The following is a 17854-nucleotide window of genomic DNA, read 5'->3' as shown; positions in this document are numbered from 1 at the left end:
TCCAAATTTTCAGAGTCAAGAATACGATCACAATGACTGAATTGCGAGAACTTCAAGAAGAATATTGCTCTAGAGGAAAGGCAAAATGAAATGGAATCATATCCAGTTGCGAACACCACTCACAAACAGCGAATGCAAGCTTATTACCCAAGCTAATAAACAGCGAATACTTCGCAAGTACAACAAGAGAAGGTGACGGGTAACAATCAACAGAAACTGGTGGCTATGGGAAGCCGAGATCAAGAGGAGTATGAAAGAGAAAGAAATTTCTACAATCTGGTGGAAATAACAAGATTCAAAGACTCGATCAACCACAAGAAACTTATGGAGGTCAAAGACAAAATATAATAGAGGACAAGGAGGTCACAAGGTAGTATGGGAAGAAATCAAGATGCCACCTCTAAATGCAAGTGTGGAGAAATATGGGAAGCTATAATTTTATGAGAATATACCAACACCATGGAACATGGGAACGGAACCACCTCCAAACCACAGAAGCCATGAGTTTTGTTCTTATCATCATTTTCATGGACATACAACAAATGATTGCAGAAATGTAAAAAGAATTATTTTGAGAATGATAGATCAAGGAAAACTAAACCACTTTTTGGTAGGGCATCCACAATCTCAACCACTTCCACCACCACCAGAGCATCACAAAGTGAACACGATGAAAAAGAAGGAAACATTCTTCATAGAAGTTGGTGCAAAAGCAAAAAATCTATTCTGTCACTCTATCGTACATTCATATAAGACAATTGAAGATTTTCATGACAATGTTTTGAGTAGAGTGTTCGCAAGAGATAACGATGGAAGAGAAATTATGAATATTGCGAAAATCTCGCCACTAGAGGAATGGCAGAAACGATCATTTCTTTTACCGCAGAAGAAATTCCCGAAGGAGAAGAGGTGCATGATAATCCATTGGTAGTAAAATTAGAAATTAATCCAAAACCGAAAGAAGATGAGGATGATGAAGCTGAAGATTCATGGGCAATTAATAGAATTCTAATCGATACTGGAAGCTCTGTGAACATCTTATTTTATCATACTTATAAAACTATGGGAGGAAGAGATGATGATCTTATACCATCAACATATAAGATATATGGTTTTAATGGTACTGCTAACAAGCCTAAAGGGGAGGTTACTATGCGAATTCCATTGAAGGGAATATCTTCCGAAATCTTATTCTGTGTCGTTGATGTAGAATCACCCTACAATGCGTTAATTGGTCGACCTTGGCTACATGGGATTCTAGGTGTAGCTTCAACTTTCCACCAGTGCATCAAATTCCCTCACCCCAGTGGTGTAGGAATCATAAAGGGAGATTGGGTTGAAGGAAAGAGGTGTTACGAAACTGAGATAGAATCTTGCGAAGGAAGAGCAAACAAGAAGGAAAATGGCGACACAAAATCAAAGATACACAAGAAGTGAGAGGTTGATGGTGGATGCAATCGAAAGAAAAGAAGAAGAGTTGCGAAACTAATGCTAGCTCAGAATAAAGAAACATACTAGCAAGAAAATAATAAAGAAGCAGATGGCAAAGGTAATAAAAACAAAATGTATGAATGATTAAGTTGTTGCGACACTCTCGCAATAAGTAAAATTCTCAAAAATACATTTATTGAATGACAAAATTGAGATTGCGAAATCAAATATGATGATGTGCGAGACTCTCGCAGAGATAATGAATTTTACAGAAAATAATCAGAGAAAAATGACAAAAGAGAAGAGGCGAACCTTTATGGCGTACACCCTAGTTCGCGAATACAATTTCGCAAGAGGCAAATGTAAGACCTAAAGTACGTCATATAAGGGGGTACCTGTTGCATGGCTCAGGGAAAGGCTACACCGCCACCGGAACCTGAGTCATGGAGATTTGGGGTCAATAAAGCCCATCCGGGAGAGGCACCTTGGATTCTCAGCTTAAGCATATGACTTAGGTTGGGCGACTAAGGTAATAAGGACTCTCCCAAGGAGTGCAGATCTGATCAAGGCGCCGAGGTACACGGTTGAGTCAAGAGTGCCAGGGACGTTTGAAGCGTACTTTCCATTCTTGACAAGTCTTGGCTTATACTGCACTCGGCCTGAAGAAAACCCCACTTAGGGTGCAGTCTCGTAACCATAAGCCCTATAGGTAAAAGGGATAAGAGGCTGCGAAAACAACTGGTTGTTGTTAAGACTGGATGGGAGGAGCTAACCTTGTATGGTAGAAGTACGCCTCCTTGAAGGGGCAACCAGGGGGAGATAAGCGGCACCCTCCATTAGGGAGCTGATAAGTGTCTTAAGACGCAAATGTCATGAGGCTTTTTATTCGCAAGGGTATTAAGGCTTGTCATATTTGTGCAACAATCCTGAAGAGGCAATAATACAAAAGAAAAGATAAGACGAGATCAATGGGTTTTCGCATGAAAGTGCGAAGACGTCCTGCGATTTCGTCGCAAGACGGCAATGTCATGGGGCTTTATTTTCGCAAGAATATTTAGACCTGTCATATTGTCGCAACATTCCTGAAGAGGCCATAATACAAAAGAAAAAGTTAAGGCAAGATCAATAGGTTTTTTCATGAAAGTGCAAGGACGTCCTGCGATTTTGTCGCAATGACAAGAGGTGGCATAATAAGACCTTTAATTAGGAAGGAAAAATAAGACCACACAGGAATGAGATTTTGAAAAGAATCAAAATTCAGTTCGCATAAGATAGGGAAATTATACATAATTAACTGCGAAATTGAGGCATAAAATAAAATCTCTCATTTGGATACAAATAACAGAGGCAAGTATGGGAATGAATGAAATTAGAAAATGTTATTTGTCTCCATATAATAGATTTACTCAAAGATTCAAAAATTAATGATTATATTGATTAACTGTATTGCAAGGAAGAATTGTTTTAATGAATGCATGTCAAAATGAAAGAAACACAAATATACAGAAAGAAGGAATAAATGTACAAGTATTACAGAGAATCAAAGAAAGAAAAAAAGACTACTTCTTAGTTGATCCTTGATTATCTTCATCAGACTTGTTCCCTTCTTTGTCTGCGTCAGAATCTTCATCACCATTAGAACTTTCATCACCATCGGATTCTTCATCATCAGCTTCGCTATCAGAAATAATCAGACTGGGAGTATTCTGTGGGATCTCTTCCAAGAGACAAGGATAATCAGAATGAGGAATATTATGATTGTCACAAACCATTTGGATAGTTTGATTGCAAAAATGCATGGCATCATTCTTAAAATTCGCAACAGTGATCTTGATTAGATTCTTTAATCTAGAATACTTGTCGTTGCGAGAAGAAAGATTCTTTGCGAGTTCCTCATTTTCAGCTTCGAGTTCCTCAATCTTTTCACGATATCTATTTTCAGAATCTGCAAGCAAAAGACAATCAATTATTAACTTGATGAAAATTAATAAGAAGCAAAAGATTAGTAAAGAAGCGCAGTTAGTAACCTTCTCTGTCAAAAATCATATCTCTAATCAAGGCTGTATGCTCAACTTGGAGACTAACATTTACAACTAAATATTTTCTAGCATCATTTAAGATTTTCGCAGCCCAAAAAAATTCATCCTCATTACTTATAAGAAGACGAGAACGAATTTGATTTTCCCTTTCGCAGAGTTCGATGTTTTTGCGGTTAGCTTCATCTCGTTCAAGTTGAACTTCAAGAAGAGTCTCTTGGAATTTCGCCAAAGCCTTAGCACCTTGATCAGAGATGCGATCCTTATCATCTATGAGACCTCTAGTTTTGGTTCTTAACTCATTGGTTTTTCCTTTAGAATCAAGAAGGAGACGCTTAAATCGGTTGGCGAAGCCTAAACTAGATCTATGGTCAATTTCTAAGAGGCGAAATTTAGATCTAAGCTCATTTAGAGAAAGAGATGAAATTCTATCATTTGAGAATCTATTTAAGGAATTGTTAAGACGCTCAAGAAGGGTATCATTATCCAAGGCATTAGGAAATGAACGAAGAAGAGTAGCTTCATCAGAAAGACCATAAATGTCTGCAAAAAAGATCATTTAAATAAGATAAAACAACAGGATGAATGAATGAAGGGAAAAGAGAAAAGTAACATACCGTAAAGTTGATTATGAGCTTGCTGAGGACTAGATATTTTGTTCTTATACGAAGAAGAATCAATTTCTAGATGTCTATTTTTCTCGCGAAGACCTTTAACTTCAGCTTCCAATTCTTCATTCTTTGTGCGAAATTGAAGATTCTTCTTTTCAAGATTTTCGCGTCTCCTCTCTAGATCCGAGGCAACAGCGAAAGAAGCTTTTCCAGCCTGCGAGAAAATATAAAAAATATTAATATAGAAAGAAATTTTGAGTTATGACAATGAAGAAATGAAAGGATAAAAATATACCAAACTATTGACGGAATGCAAGAAGTCGGGAGTCACTGATCTAGAAACTCCACGAAGAGAACTATCACCATCCAGCAAAGTGACATCGCAAATTGTAGCGGGATCCTTGCAGGTGTTAGCGAATTGGCTATCTCCCATTCCTTGCAGAGAATCAGAAAAGAGGCCAGAGAGCTTAGCCATAGAAGATTCAGGTGGAAAATATACACTTGCGGCAAGATCATCATTGTCCTCATCATCCTTGTCACTTTCGGAATTTTCTTGAAGAGGAATATTTGAAGGGGAAGAAGAACGGACTTTCCTTTTCTTTGAAGGAGGAGCAGTTGATTTTTCTCTGCGAAGAGCACCATTACTTTTATCACCAGTCTTCGCAACATCAGCAGGTTCTGCTATTTCAACAATAATCTTCACACACAGATAGAAATAAGAAATGGAAGCAACAATATACAATTTAAAATCATAAGAGAAAATTTGTTACCTCATCTGTGTATGAGCGAAGAGCCAACAGAGTACTAGCTTTCCCAATCATGTTATAACTATCTTTCAGTTTTTTTATCTGCAGAATGTCGCAAGAGTTAGCGAACAAAATAATAAAAAAATAGAAATATAAAGTGAGTTAAATGGGAAGAAACATACCTCTTTCTCCTTCTCGGGCCAAGAGAAAACCCAAGGTTGATAAGCAGCGAGATTCGCAGGAAGACTATTTGACCCGGCAATGTAAGGTCCTTTTAGCATTAAAGGAAAAACACACCATTTATCATCTTTGGATTGGCGAGGAGTTTTTTTTTTACCATAATGCCAGTCAATATCTTGCATGATAATTTTAGTTTCATCAATGTTATCTTTCCTTTTTAAGCGAATACCCCAGCGAGTATTCTCTTTCTTCATGGAGATAAGTTCATAGTTCTCAAAGAAACTCGCTACTGTGTATTTATCAGCAATTATCTCTAGGTCTGCGAATTTAGGATCCCTAAGTTCTTTGGAGTACAGAGATCCTTTACCAGCACCACGGTTAGCGAACTCTAGCATCAGACGGATGCAGTCCCCACTCAGTTGGAAGATAGCTCGCGAAAATCCCGAGTGAGCGAGAATTTCATAGAATAAAGGAAGATCTGGGTCATAAAGAGGAATAGGGAGACCTGCGAGAACCTGACCTAGAGAAATTATGATTGATTGATCATCACCGTATTGATCAGAGAAAAGTTTGACAGAAAGAATTGATTTGGCATTTTCACCACGAATGGTAGAGAGTGTGTAACCTTTATCAGGAAGATCTTTTTGGACATCTTTTAAATTCTTCTCATGTCTATGACCACTTGGATCCATATTTGAATATAGAGTATGAGAATGAATAAAAATTAAGAGGATTGAAGGGGGAAAAATTACAGCAGCAGAACTTGCAGAAGAATAACAAAGTTGCAGAGATGAGAGAATAAAAATAGAAGAGAAAGTAAAAAGAAAGTGGAAAGAAGAGTAAGAAGAGTATATAAAGGAGATTTTTTTTAATCGAAGAAATAAACACCATTAAGACGAAAAGACGTGAGAGGTTGAAAAGCAGCGGTTACAGAAGACGTGTCAAGAAACAAATAGAAGAAAGAATACGTGTGATAAATGCAGAATATGAAGAGATGAACAGCTGCGGCATTTCTCACATCATTCTCTACTTTGCAGAGAAGATATGAGAAGAGGCAAGATGTAGGATCAGAATCTCGCAATGATAATGTCTCAGCGAAATTATCAACAACACAACACAACAGCGTCGCAGAACAATTTCAGAAATGATACGATAAACGACGTCAGCTAGGATCACGAGAAAGATGTGATAGTCCTGCGAAAATTAGAGAGCTTGCGAAATTAACATTTGTAAGGTTGCGAGAATATCGCAGACCATACCCGAAAATAAAGGACATATTAACTGTCATCCACTATGTATTTCCCTATAAGTAGTCGTTCAAGTTGTAAAGAAGAGAGAGAGATCTTTTTGAGTAAGAAACAAGTAAATAGGAGAGAGAAAGTCTAGAGCAGAGGTCATTCTTGATTCCTTTATCTTTTCTTGTAAGAACATTCAAAGATTGATCAATAAAATTAAGAGTGTAAATCTAAAAATGAGTTGAATAATAACGAAATCATATGAGGGGTGTAGTGTAGGATTTCCTGCAACTACAGATATATTTGTTGTTCTTCTCCCTTATGTATTCGAATATTCCCTATTTTATGAATTGACTAAAGTTTTATCTTCTTTATTTCTTTTTAGTTTTATTTTTGATAATAATTTCCTTTTAGTTTATGTTCAATAGATATTATTTGAGAGAGGATCAGAGCTCCACGCTTCCCATATATTATTATTAAGGACTTCTTTTTGAAGCATGTAATTCATTAATTGAAATTAGTTTATAATTTGTTGACGAGTTTCCTGTTTGACTTCCATCTGCCGCGTGATTGGCCAATCCGTCGGCTGCCTGGTTTCCTTCTTTGTAGTTGTGTTGGATGGCCGCCTGCGGGATCTGTTGGAATCTTTGTAGTTATTAAGGACTTGTGGTCTCAAATCGGTAGTGAGGTTTTTTTTTTATGTTGATGTTTCTTTTCCTTTGAGGCAAACAATGGTTTTATTGTAAAATGATATAGACAAGCACAAACACCTGGCATCCGATAAAATAGAAAAATATATATAAAAAATAAATTAATGAAGTGGTTGATGTCACTGTGGTACAATGAGAAAGTCATTGCGTGATGATATGAGTGATCCAAATTCAAAAATTGTCAACATCAAATTCTTAAGTTACTGATTAAAAAATAAAAATATAGTGCTTCCAAATTGTCCGATGCCAAACCACTTTCGACTGTTATCTGCAGAATCATCAACAACTGTTAAATCGATGTTTTATGTGAATCATCAACAACTGTTAAATCGATGTTTTATGTTTGTTTCGACTTTAAAAATTGCATGTTCATGTAAATGAGATATTCGTGATGCGCTGCTAAGCAAAAACTAAAAACTTTCTTCCTCGGCTTAAATGGTCCGATTAGATGGCGATTTTTTAGGCATTAGTTGTCACTCAATTTCCAAACATTTCGGTATAGCCTTGAAGGAAGTTGTTCAGGAGGAGGATTAATGCCTTAGCTGATGTTGATTAGTGGTTTGCTGTTGTAATATATAAATCTAAGGTTGGTCTGGTTCCCGTTGTTTGTGCTCTAGTTTGAGCAAGTTTGTTTGTGTTTGTTTGGTATTAGTTCTGTATCTTTCTGGTGTAAGTTGTTGGAATCCATAAAAAGTTTTCTTCCAAAAAAAAAAAAAAAGAAAAAAAGTTTTCAAGGCTAAAAATGTATCAAACGTCACTTAGTGAAAGAGAATTCAAGAAAAATATAATACCAGCGTCTCTGTGAAGCTTACCTTCACCTTGTGCTTGTGGCCTTGGTACCCTTTCCTCGTGCGGACACTTATGGGTCTACTCATTTGGCTTTTTTTTTTGGTTTCACTGGTCTTTTGCTTTTAAGCCAATCAATATGTTTCCCCAATATAATTAGTTTTGAATAGACAAAAGAAGTCATCATCATTTGTAAGATATTTTCTGCTGTTTAGTTGAGATACTTCATATTCCTGCTGTTTTGGTTTTACGGTAGTTGTATCAAAATATTCAAAACCAATAGAGTGACCTTATAGCATCTTTGGTAGTTGAGATATTTGTTTCAATAATCGGACTGTGAGAGTGAAAAAATAACTCTATGCAAGTAAGTAACACATGTGGGCTTCTTATTGAACAAATCTATGGCACTTCTAATTGCTCCTAGCAACAACAACTTGCGGCAATTCCTATGACAATGGCCAAATGAAAACTTTTGTCGAGCCAGGTGGATGGTCAAATACATGCTATGTGGGAAAATAAGTGGGTGGCTAATCATCAAACGCGCGTGTCAAATAAAAACGTCGGTGCATGGTTTAAGAAAAACGATCGGTCTATTTAAAAACGCTGGCGTGTGATGCACAACCGTCAACGGCTAGTTTTTCAAATTTAAAAAACTGCCATTTTTTTTTTTCAAATTTACCTCTATAAATTACCACCAGCTTCAAACAATTCACTCACACCAGAATTCACTTCTCTTGAATTTTCTCTTCTAAATCTATTTCAATTTTTTAGTTTTATTTTTGGTGAAATGGCTGAAAAGGCGATCACACTTTTTTGCGATGCAAAACTTGAAGCTGATGTTCGTAAGATATGTGAAAGTTTTAAGTAGATTGAAAATTGTACAAGGGAAGTGCAAGTTTTTGAAGTTTCTCCAAGAAAATGTTCCGCTAAAAGGCAGAGAAGAGCTCCAGTATTGAAAGTTAACAACAAAAAAAATCAAAAACAAAGGCGAAACTGTCAAAAAGCGAGTTGAATAGAAGATACGTCAAATGAAGATAAACAGGAGGCCAAAGCTTGTACTTGACTTTTATTATAGTATGAGTTTATATCTTGTAAAAGAATTCACAGTAATATCAATGATTGAAAATATTTAAATTTTAAGATAGATTTCCGCTGCAGATTAAGAAATATTTATTACATTTTAAACTTGCATATAACATCAAACTACATATATTAAACGAAAACAATAATATCAAACTACATCAAATCCAGCGACATTATCTCTATAGAGTTCATAACATTCAAAATGCTTAAACTCTCTTCCAGTTTCTTTTGATAGCCTATACCAGCGATTACACTATGGAAAAATATGCTTTGCATATAGTTATATATCATCTTCTTCAGTAAACTTGGGACCACGAATTCTAGTAGACATTTCTGCAGAGTGATAAAGATTAAGAGTTTTAGAATGAAAGAAGAAGATGTGAATTTTGAGATAGGAAGAATAAAATTTATAGGGTGAGAAAAAAAATCGAGTCGTTGGAAATTTAGCGTTGGCGGTCAAAGTAAAACCTTGCGGGTTTAGCATGACCGCCGTTTGAATTACCAACAACTATTTTTTTTTGTTATAAATACAATACTAGGTTTGATTCTCAACCAAACCAACATATTTCTTTCTTAGCCAACAACATCCACCATGTTTTCTAAAGGAAAAGTGAAGCAGATATTATGTGTCGAAGCAAAAGAGTTTTTTCCATTATGTTTCATGGATAACCATATTCTTATGCAATCCCCTTGGGTGTATTCAAAGTGTCCAGGGGAAGGTGGTTCACGCATCAGAATGGCGATTCAATCACAATCGGAAAAGCTCAGATATTTGCAATGTCAAGATCCCAACTTTCCAGAGAAACCACATAAGCTAGATGATGCTATGAAGATTAAAGAAGAAAAAGAAAAATTTGCAACACTCTGCAAAAACTTCAAACTTAAATCCAAATTGAAGAAGAAGTTATTACACTACAAGCATAGTAGAGATGGAGATCACAAATACAAACATTGTCCACAGAGAATCAATGGATGCTCAAAGCCCGGTTGCAGAACTTTTATGCATTTGTGCACTTCTACTGAAGAAGACACATATGGAACTGTCCTAGGTGTTTTTTGGTGGAGTGAGATGATTAAAGTTAAAGGATAAATCGATTCAATATGGTATTATGTTATTTAGTTTGGTGTTTATTTTGTGTTATTATGATTATCTAAACCAAACATTTTAATATCTTCACATTTGCCCCATAAATGTCATAACTAATTTAAGACTTTGTTGGATTAAACATTGCACCATCAATATCATAAATAAAAACATACTACATTGGATTAAACAACTACATCGTTCATGAGAATAAAGGAAATACGTTAGATTAAAACAACTACTACATCGACGTCAATTCTCGTCGGGTGGTGGAATTCCTAGGGCGATGTAGGGATCAAATCTGTTGAGCACCCTAAGAATGTTGAAAAAACTTGGAAGTCGAAAGTACGTCCGTCGTGGGATACTTCCCACATCGCTAGTGTTCTCGGTTCCACTTCATTTACAGCTTCACCGTCGAGTTTATTTTGTGATTGTGCACTAGTACGACTACGAATTCCGATACATGGCGACCAATAACACTAAAAATGATGCGACAATCCGTAAGAATCACACCCATAAATTCCCCATTTCAGCGGTGAACATTCTATAAACTTTCTCCTAGAAACACATCGTCGACTCGACTACATTCCTATCGACAACATCTTCTGTGTGAAAAACAAAGGCTCTACAAATAGCTAAACCCTCTTGTTGAGTGAATCTATTACCACGAACTCTGGAAGGAATTTTTGTAGATGATTTGTGAGTGAAAATATTTAAATTGTGTAGAATGTGTGAATTTGGAGTTGAAATGAGAAGTATTTATAGATATCAAAATTATAGTCGTTGGATAAAAATATTTTCAGTTGTTGGTGGTTTTGGATCACACGCTGGTAGGTTCACTTCAGATTATGACGTTTGAAGGGAAAACTAGTGATTTTGGATCACATGCCAGCTGTTTTGGATCACACGCCAGTATGTTTGGTGTCGTCGCACGGGTTTTCATCAAGAACACATTTAGTTTATTTCCGCACTCAACAAATCCTTGAATTTGTTGGTTTTCCCATCCGTTTTTCATTTTTGTCGAGTCCATATAGGGAGCAAAATGAAAAAACTACAAGTTTGTTGAGTCAATAAGAACTGCTCTTATCCCAGCAAAACGTGTGAAAACTAATTGGATATAAAACGTTTACACAAGTTTGTTCCATGTCTATTTGTTAGCGTGAGTTTTTCTAGTGAACCCACAAGTTTTGTTATCTCAAGATTGTTGTCAATGTTAGGTGATCAAAATTATATCTTGATTTCTAGTCTACTAAGTCAAGTCTCGGACTAGGTTAGAATTGTGGTTGAGTATCAAAGATCACCCTAGTAGACTGGGGATCGACGAAGATATTTGGAGAACTTCTGTATCAAGTATTAAAAACTTTACCATTCTATTTTACTCACCATGCCATTATTATATATATTGATACTATGTAGTATGACTTCAGTAGAATTACAAAAAAGAAGTTTCAAGTCAAGCTTGCCTTGTGAAAAATCTCGAAATATGATTTAGAAAATAAGATGTTCAACAGTCCTTAACAATATTAGTTCTATGAGTTAATTTGTGAATCAATTGAAAATTTCCCATGTAAATGATTATATCACTTGGGAATGATTCAAACATCATAAGAGAGAACTATGAACTAGATAATATTTCTACTTAGGGTAGGTTGGCGAACCAGTTCCAAAACCATAGATATATGAGTTGCAGAAATACAGGAAGGTTGGCGAACCAGTTCGAATACCGCAAGTTCAGTTGGACACAAATCATGATCCCGGTGGCGAACCGTGGTGAACTGAATTTAAGTTGGATAAATAGGTTAGCACTTGGCAAACCCAGTTCTCGAAATTTGGTCAACTGAGTTCCGTAGTCTAGTAGGGTTGCCGAACCCGGTTCACGAACCGTAGCACCCTGACTATTGAACAAGCCCTACGGTTGGCGAACCGTTGTACCAACTGTCCCGACAATGTTTAGCAGATTCTTAAAGACTTACTCCCTCCGTCCTAGTTTAGATGCCTAAATAAGATTTTTCACAGAGATTAAGAAACACAAAGAGAATAGTTTTTTTTTTTCCATAATTACCCAGGTTAGTATTTAAAGTTCCTATTTTTTATTAGATGTCTTGGTTTTTGTTGTTTACTTGGAAAATTTTCAAATTAAAGGAAATATATAGAGAGAAGTATTAAAAGTGTGTCTAGAAAATTGAAATACACAACTCTTGATGTTATGACCTGATTCCAAGATAGGTGCAAATAAGGATAAAAGGTGGAAAAATATGAAATATAGCAAGTATTTTAGGACAAAAAAAAATCCTCAATTTAGGCATCTAAACTAGGACGGAGGGATGTATTATTTTAATATGTTTTGCATTTCTAGAACTCTCTTAAACACTTCTTTAGGACAAAAAAAATCCTCAATTTAGGCATCTAAACTAGGACGTGGGGAGTATTATTTTAATATGTTTTGCATTTCTAGAACTCTCTTAAACACTTCTAATACTCCATTGATCACTTAAACACCTATGTATCATGATTAATTTTTTAGGTGTTTAAATGAAAATCAAATAGCTATCAGTTCTTTGGCTAACTTGCCAAACCGAACAATCATTATACACGGTTCAGTAACCGAACCTATGTGTATACTTTTATATTGTATTGTGAAGACCTAAAGTGTTTGCTTGATTCTCAAGTTATCTTAGCTTTGAATTCTAAGCTAACCATCGTCTTTGAAAACTATAATTAGAGATCCTCTTTCAACTAGGAAAATCAATCCTTGATACTTTGTGTCCTAGATGATTCTAGGGTCGTCCTCTATTGACCTAGGCTTCCTCTGTGGAATATTATCGGGTCTACGACTAAAAGACTACGCTTTGGGAATTCGTGAAGCCAGGTCCGACCATCTTTACCTTTAAAGTTTGTGAATCCTGATCATTCTTTTTTGTTATCGAGGTTTTCGTAATCTCTTACAGGCAAGATAGATAGTAATCACAAAGTTCTCTTCGTCTCATACGTTGTGATTCCTCAAGATAGATATCTAAAGACCGATTTTAGTTGATCTTTCGAAGATTGTTCTTGAGAGGTGGTTAAGAATCTAGGCTGCTCTTCGGGAGCCGTAAGTTTCAGATTTTAGAGGTTTGCTAGCTTTGTCTATTGGAGACATATTTCTACACCTCGATCTTTGATTTAAACGGAAATCAAATACGCTTATTTGTTAGAGGCAGATTGGTATCAAAAGTATTCGTTTCGACTGAAGCCACTCTTAGGATGTAAAGGACTTCAGCTAAGGGAATCAGGTGCGTAGAACCTCACGAGGTTCAAGAGACGTAAGGAGTACGACTGTAAGTAAAATCTCTTTGAGGTAGTGTTTTCCGAATAGAATATAGGTAATGGTTTGTCCTTTCCTAACACCGCGGCCTTTTCAGCACAATTGACTTCATAGTTGGCAAAAAATTTGCAGTTAAGCGTGATCATGCAGGAATAATCTGTGACCTCCCGGGAAGCTGCTTCTGAATTGCTGCAGTGGTGCCTGTTGAAACTCCACAATACAGGATGTCCGCAGTGGCTAAGTGAGGACAATATCGATGGAGGGATGGGCATTGCACCCACTTTAAGGTAATGTAAATTATTATTATAGCAATTTGGGAATTGTGGATGATCCCCGCTTGGAAACCATTATAAAAAGTCCGATAGTGGAACACAAGCTATTCCAAGCTCCAAAAAAGTTTGATTTTGTATCCAAATTGGATATTCAGTTTCTGATCGTCGAATATGTGATCCACGTGCTAAAGTGTCATGGAACTTAGATGATGTAAATTCTTCTATCATGAAACTTGTTCTTACACTTGGCATCTACACTATTTCCAAGCTTCAAATGGCTTGGCTTCCATCGTTAGATTAGCTCTAAGAAACAAAGCCTATAGTGAGATAAATTGGCATTTTTGGTGTGGTTATCGTATCATGATGCAATTTAAACCCATATAAATACCGACAATAATTCCCTTGTCATGAAAAAATCTCGCAAAAAAAAATCATGTAAGAGAAAACATGAGACCTACTTTGCACATTCCAAATCCAAATGCAAAACTGCAATCCTTCCTTTAATCATCCCGACCAGATTTTTCACTGTTTATTTGAGCATCAACGTAGAATCACTGTATAGTATTCCCTTTGGACAGGCTTTAGCAATTACGACATTACGGCACTATGGTTCCATTACTAGACTCTAGTCGAGCCCCTATAAAGATAAGCTACATTTTCCAAATAAACATACACTAGGAAAATAAGATATTGAACTTTTGTTTTTTAAGCTGACCCACAGCATCTTTCTCCAAATGTCTATTGGACATTTTTGATGACACAACAAATTCCCGCATCAAACGTGTCAAATTTCATGGGGTGTAAACTGTAAACCTCTTACTAAGATAACTCACTATTCTTAACGTGTGCTTTTTGGTGGACTCAGCACTTTCCTTTTTTATCCCCAAATCTATAAATACCAAACAGATTGTCTTTCTTCTTTCAAACCCAACTCTCTTTTCCTTCCAATTTCAAACTGAACTAAACACAGTCTACTCTAAACTTCTTCATTTAAACAAAATTAGCACTCATTCAGTTACTGCAATGAATTTTGAGGACTCTTTCGGGTGTTCGCTTTCATCACCTTCATCCTCATCATACAGTACAGATATATTTAGCTCAGAAACTGATTGTACTTCATCATCATCGTCATCGTCACTAAAACAATTAGGGTCACATAAGAAAACATCAGGAAGAAAGAAGTTCAAGGAAACTAGACATCCAATTTACAGAGGAGTAAGAGCAAGGAAAAATGATAAATGGGTTTGTGAAGTTAGAGAACCCAACAGTAAATCAAGAATTTGGCTTGGTACACATTCTAGTGCTGAAATTGCAGCTAGAGCTTATGATGTTGCCGCAATAGCTCTGCGAGGAAAATCAGCTCCGTTAAATTTCGAAGATTCATTGTGGTTGTTACCTCGTGCTAAGTCATCATCTGCTAACGATATTCAATTGGCTGCTGCCCAAGCCGTTCGTGCATTTCCATTCACTAATTCTAAGAAATCTTCATCCGTTGCAAAAAAATCATTTAAATCCGTTACATCTAAATCAGCCAAACACACGGTTAAAATAGCGGAAGAAGTTTCAGCGACGTTTTTCGATGAAGAAGCGTTGTATTACATGCCAGCTCTGATTGCCAGCATGGCGGAAGGGATGTTGCTTGATCCACCACAAGAGGGTTACTATTACGACGACGACGTGGAAAGCAACGTGGACAGCAGTTTATGGACCTCCTACTAATTCATAGTGATAATTTCTTGTGGATGGGATTAAATAGAGTTTTATTGATATTTAATCCTCCTACCATTAATTTTTCTTCTTCTTTTATTCATTTTTGGTTCTCTTCGCTAGCAATGGAGAAAGATATTATAATCTCCAAGTGACTGTTCGTCAATCATTATCAGGAAATTAGATTTTTGGGAGATATATTATTTTTAGAGCAACCACAATCATAAACGGGACTAAAGACCAAACGCCATACCAAAAGCTAAATTTATTTGGCATTTTCAGAGGTCAAGCGTAGTGGTGAAAGACTAAAATTTAGTCAGGCGAACAAAATAACAACGTATGAAATGGAACGGATATACAATGAGCGTACAATGGTCAGGCGTTGGTATTGTGGGCGTATGTATGGGACGAATGTATTTTGAACGCCTGGTGTTGGGCGTGAGTATTACTAACGCCTGGCAACAGACGGAAATGAAAGACTACGCCCAATCAGCAGACGGAAATGAAATACTACGCCCGATCAGCAGGCGGACTTATAGCAAACGTCTTGTTGGGGGAGTAATTATTGTATATGTTGGGCGGTGATAGTATATGCGCTTGATGTGAGGCGCTAATAATACTCTCGCCCCAATCAGGCGCTGATAATACTCTCGCCTCAATCAAGCGCCCTTTATATCACCGCCCCATCTCAAGCGCCCTTTTAATAAACGCCCCACTGTCAAGCGGCCCTTATACTTACGCTTAAACCATACGCTCATTATATCTTCGTCCCACTATACTTGGGTTTGGTCTGGGTTGACGACTAGTTTTAGTCTCAAACCCTAATTTTCCATACCATATATAGCTTTAGTCCCTTCCACTGTGGCTGGTTTTTGGACCAAATTTGGGTATAGTCCCCGAATTTGGTCATGACTGTGGATGCTCTAAGAGGCAAAGACTGTAGTCGGGTGATATCCGCTTTTTGGTTAGAGGCCTTTGTCAGTTTTTCCATGCTTAACTTAGACATTCATAAATGTAACTTAACTGTGGATTCAGTAGATCACTGCTTGGTCGAACTCACAAGCGTTGCTATCTCAAGCTTGTTTGTCAAGTTTAGTTGCCAAAACTATAAGTCTTGATTTATAGTCTACTTATAGCTAAGTCTCGAACCAGGATAAAAAGTGTAGTTGAGCTCTATATTCCATGGCGTTCATCATGCAAAGACGAAAAACTACTCAAGGAACTGGTGGAACTTCATCGACAAAAAGGGTATGTGGAAACTTATACTTATCTATCACTCGAAAGTCTATCTACTCTATCTCCTATCTTGAGACAAAAGTCTTATTGCTATATAGACTTCGATTATACACATTTGCTATTTCGAGCCGAGTTTATCTCGCCTATCTATTTATCGAAATATGTGTTAGTAAGCTTTCGCTTTGGCCAAGTTCATCTTTACTCGTGACGAAAGTCATGATGGTTATTTCAATTACTTGAAAATAGCTATGATAAAAAATAGTTTGTGAATTACAACTATATAACATCCTCTAAGAATGTTTCAATAATTGAAATGAGAGTTTAGAATATATAACCATGTTTGGATATAAACATTGTATGTGTATTCATACTTGTGTAAGTGCAAAATCCTTGAACCAAAGTATGTGTACGTTGCTTGTTCAGGATGACCGGAGCTAAGTCCGCGTACCTGTACGCGTACTGTCGGAAGTTCACATCCCGTGAATTTCTGCTGGAGATTGTGAACTGAAAACAAGATCAGTCTGGGTAATTAAGTATGCGTACCGGTATGCGTACTTAAGTGGGTTATTTTCTAAAAACAGTTTAATTCGTGAACTAAGACATTTATAAATTAAGGAATCCAATCTTTGCAAACCATGGCTATAATGTTCATGAATCGACTCGAGTGAATTAAAATTATTTTTGCTTCAATTTTGTCTTGTATACTTCTATGAGATGTAAGCAATTGAAAAACTCTCTAACTAGTTCTTTTGAGTCATTTGAACTTGTTGTGGTGAAGATGAATAAGGTTGATATGAAAGTGCTCATATGACCAACGACTTGTACACGTTTAGGTATGGTTACTCAAACCTAAATGAAGTTACATTTCATGTGTGTATAACAAGCTAGGTTCGATCAAACGGTTGAAAGATATTAGATTGAATCTAATCAGGCTTGCATCTAACTGTGAATATTGAATGCTTTGTCACCAAGGTAGCATTGATAAAAAACCCTGATTTGGAGACTATATAAAGGAGAACTCTAGCAAATGGGAAACCTAATCCACACACAGCCTGTGTGATACTAGTTGTGTAAGCTAGACTCGATTCTCCTTTAACCTTAGGTTTCTTTCGAGACCCTGTAGGTTAACGACTTAAAGACTTCATTGGGATTGTGAAGCCAGACCTAACTATTTTCTCTTTAGTTGCGTGATTTGATCTTGCTATTTCTATCGTAATTGAGTACAATCGTAATATTGGCCTGAGATTAATTTCTCCGATAAGCAAGATAGAAAAGTAGTCACAAACACCTTCGTCTAATCGTTTGTGAGTCCACAATATCCTGTTTCGCTAGTCGATTAAGATTATTGTGAGGTGATTGATATTTCTAGGTTGTTCTTCGGGAATATAAGTCTGGTATATCAATTGGTTCCGGTTCACATTGATTTATCAAAA

The 17854-nt window shown here is 36.5% G+C and overlaps 1 protein-coding gene across 1 annotated transcript; it reads left to right on the top strand.

The window, feature by feature from the left end:
• Positions 1 to 14501: 14501 nt before the first annotated feature.
• Positions 14502 to 15197, top strand: LOC113337527 (dehydration-responsive element-binding protein 1A-like). Its single transcript, XM_026583194.1, has one exon. The coding sequence runs from the start codon at positions 14502 to 14504 to the stop codon at positions 15195 to 15197; it is 696 nt and encodes a 231-aa protein (XP_026438979.1).
• Positions 15198 to 17854: the final 2657 nt, after the last annotated feature.

The sequence above is a fragment of the Papaver somniferum genome, unplaced genomic scaffold (genome assembly GCF_003573695.1).
Source record: "Papaver somniferum cultivar HN1 unplaced genomic scaffold, ASM357369v1 unplaced-scaffold_160, whole genome shotgun sequence".
Classification (NCBI taxonomy): domain Eukaryota; kingdom Viridiplantae; phylum Streptophyta; class Magnoliopsida; order Ranunculales; family Papaveraceae; genus Papaver; species Papaver somniferum.
Note: the sequence above shows the minus strand (reverse complement) of the source record. Positions and strands in the feature narration are given on the sequence as shown.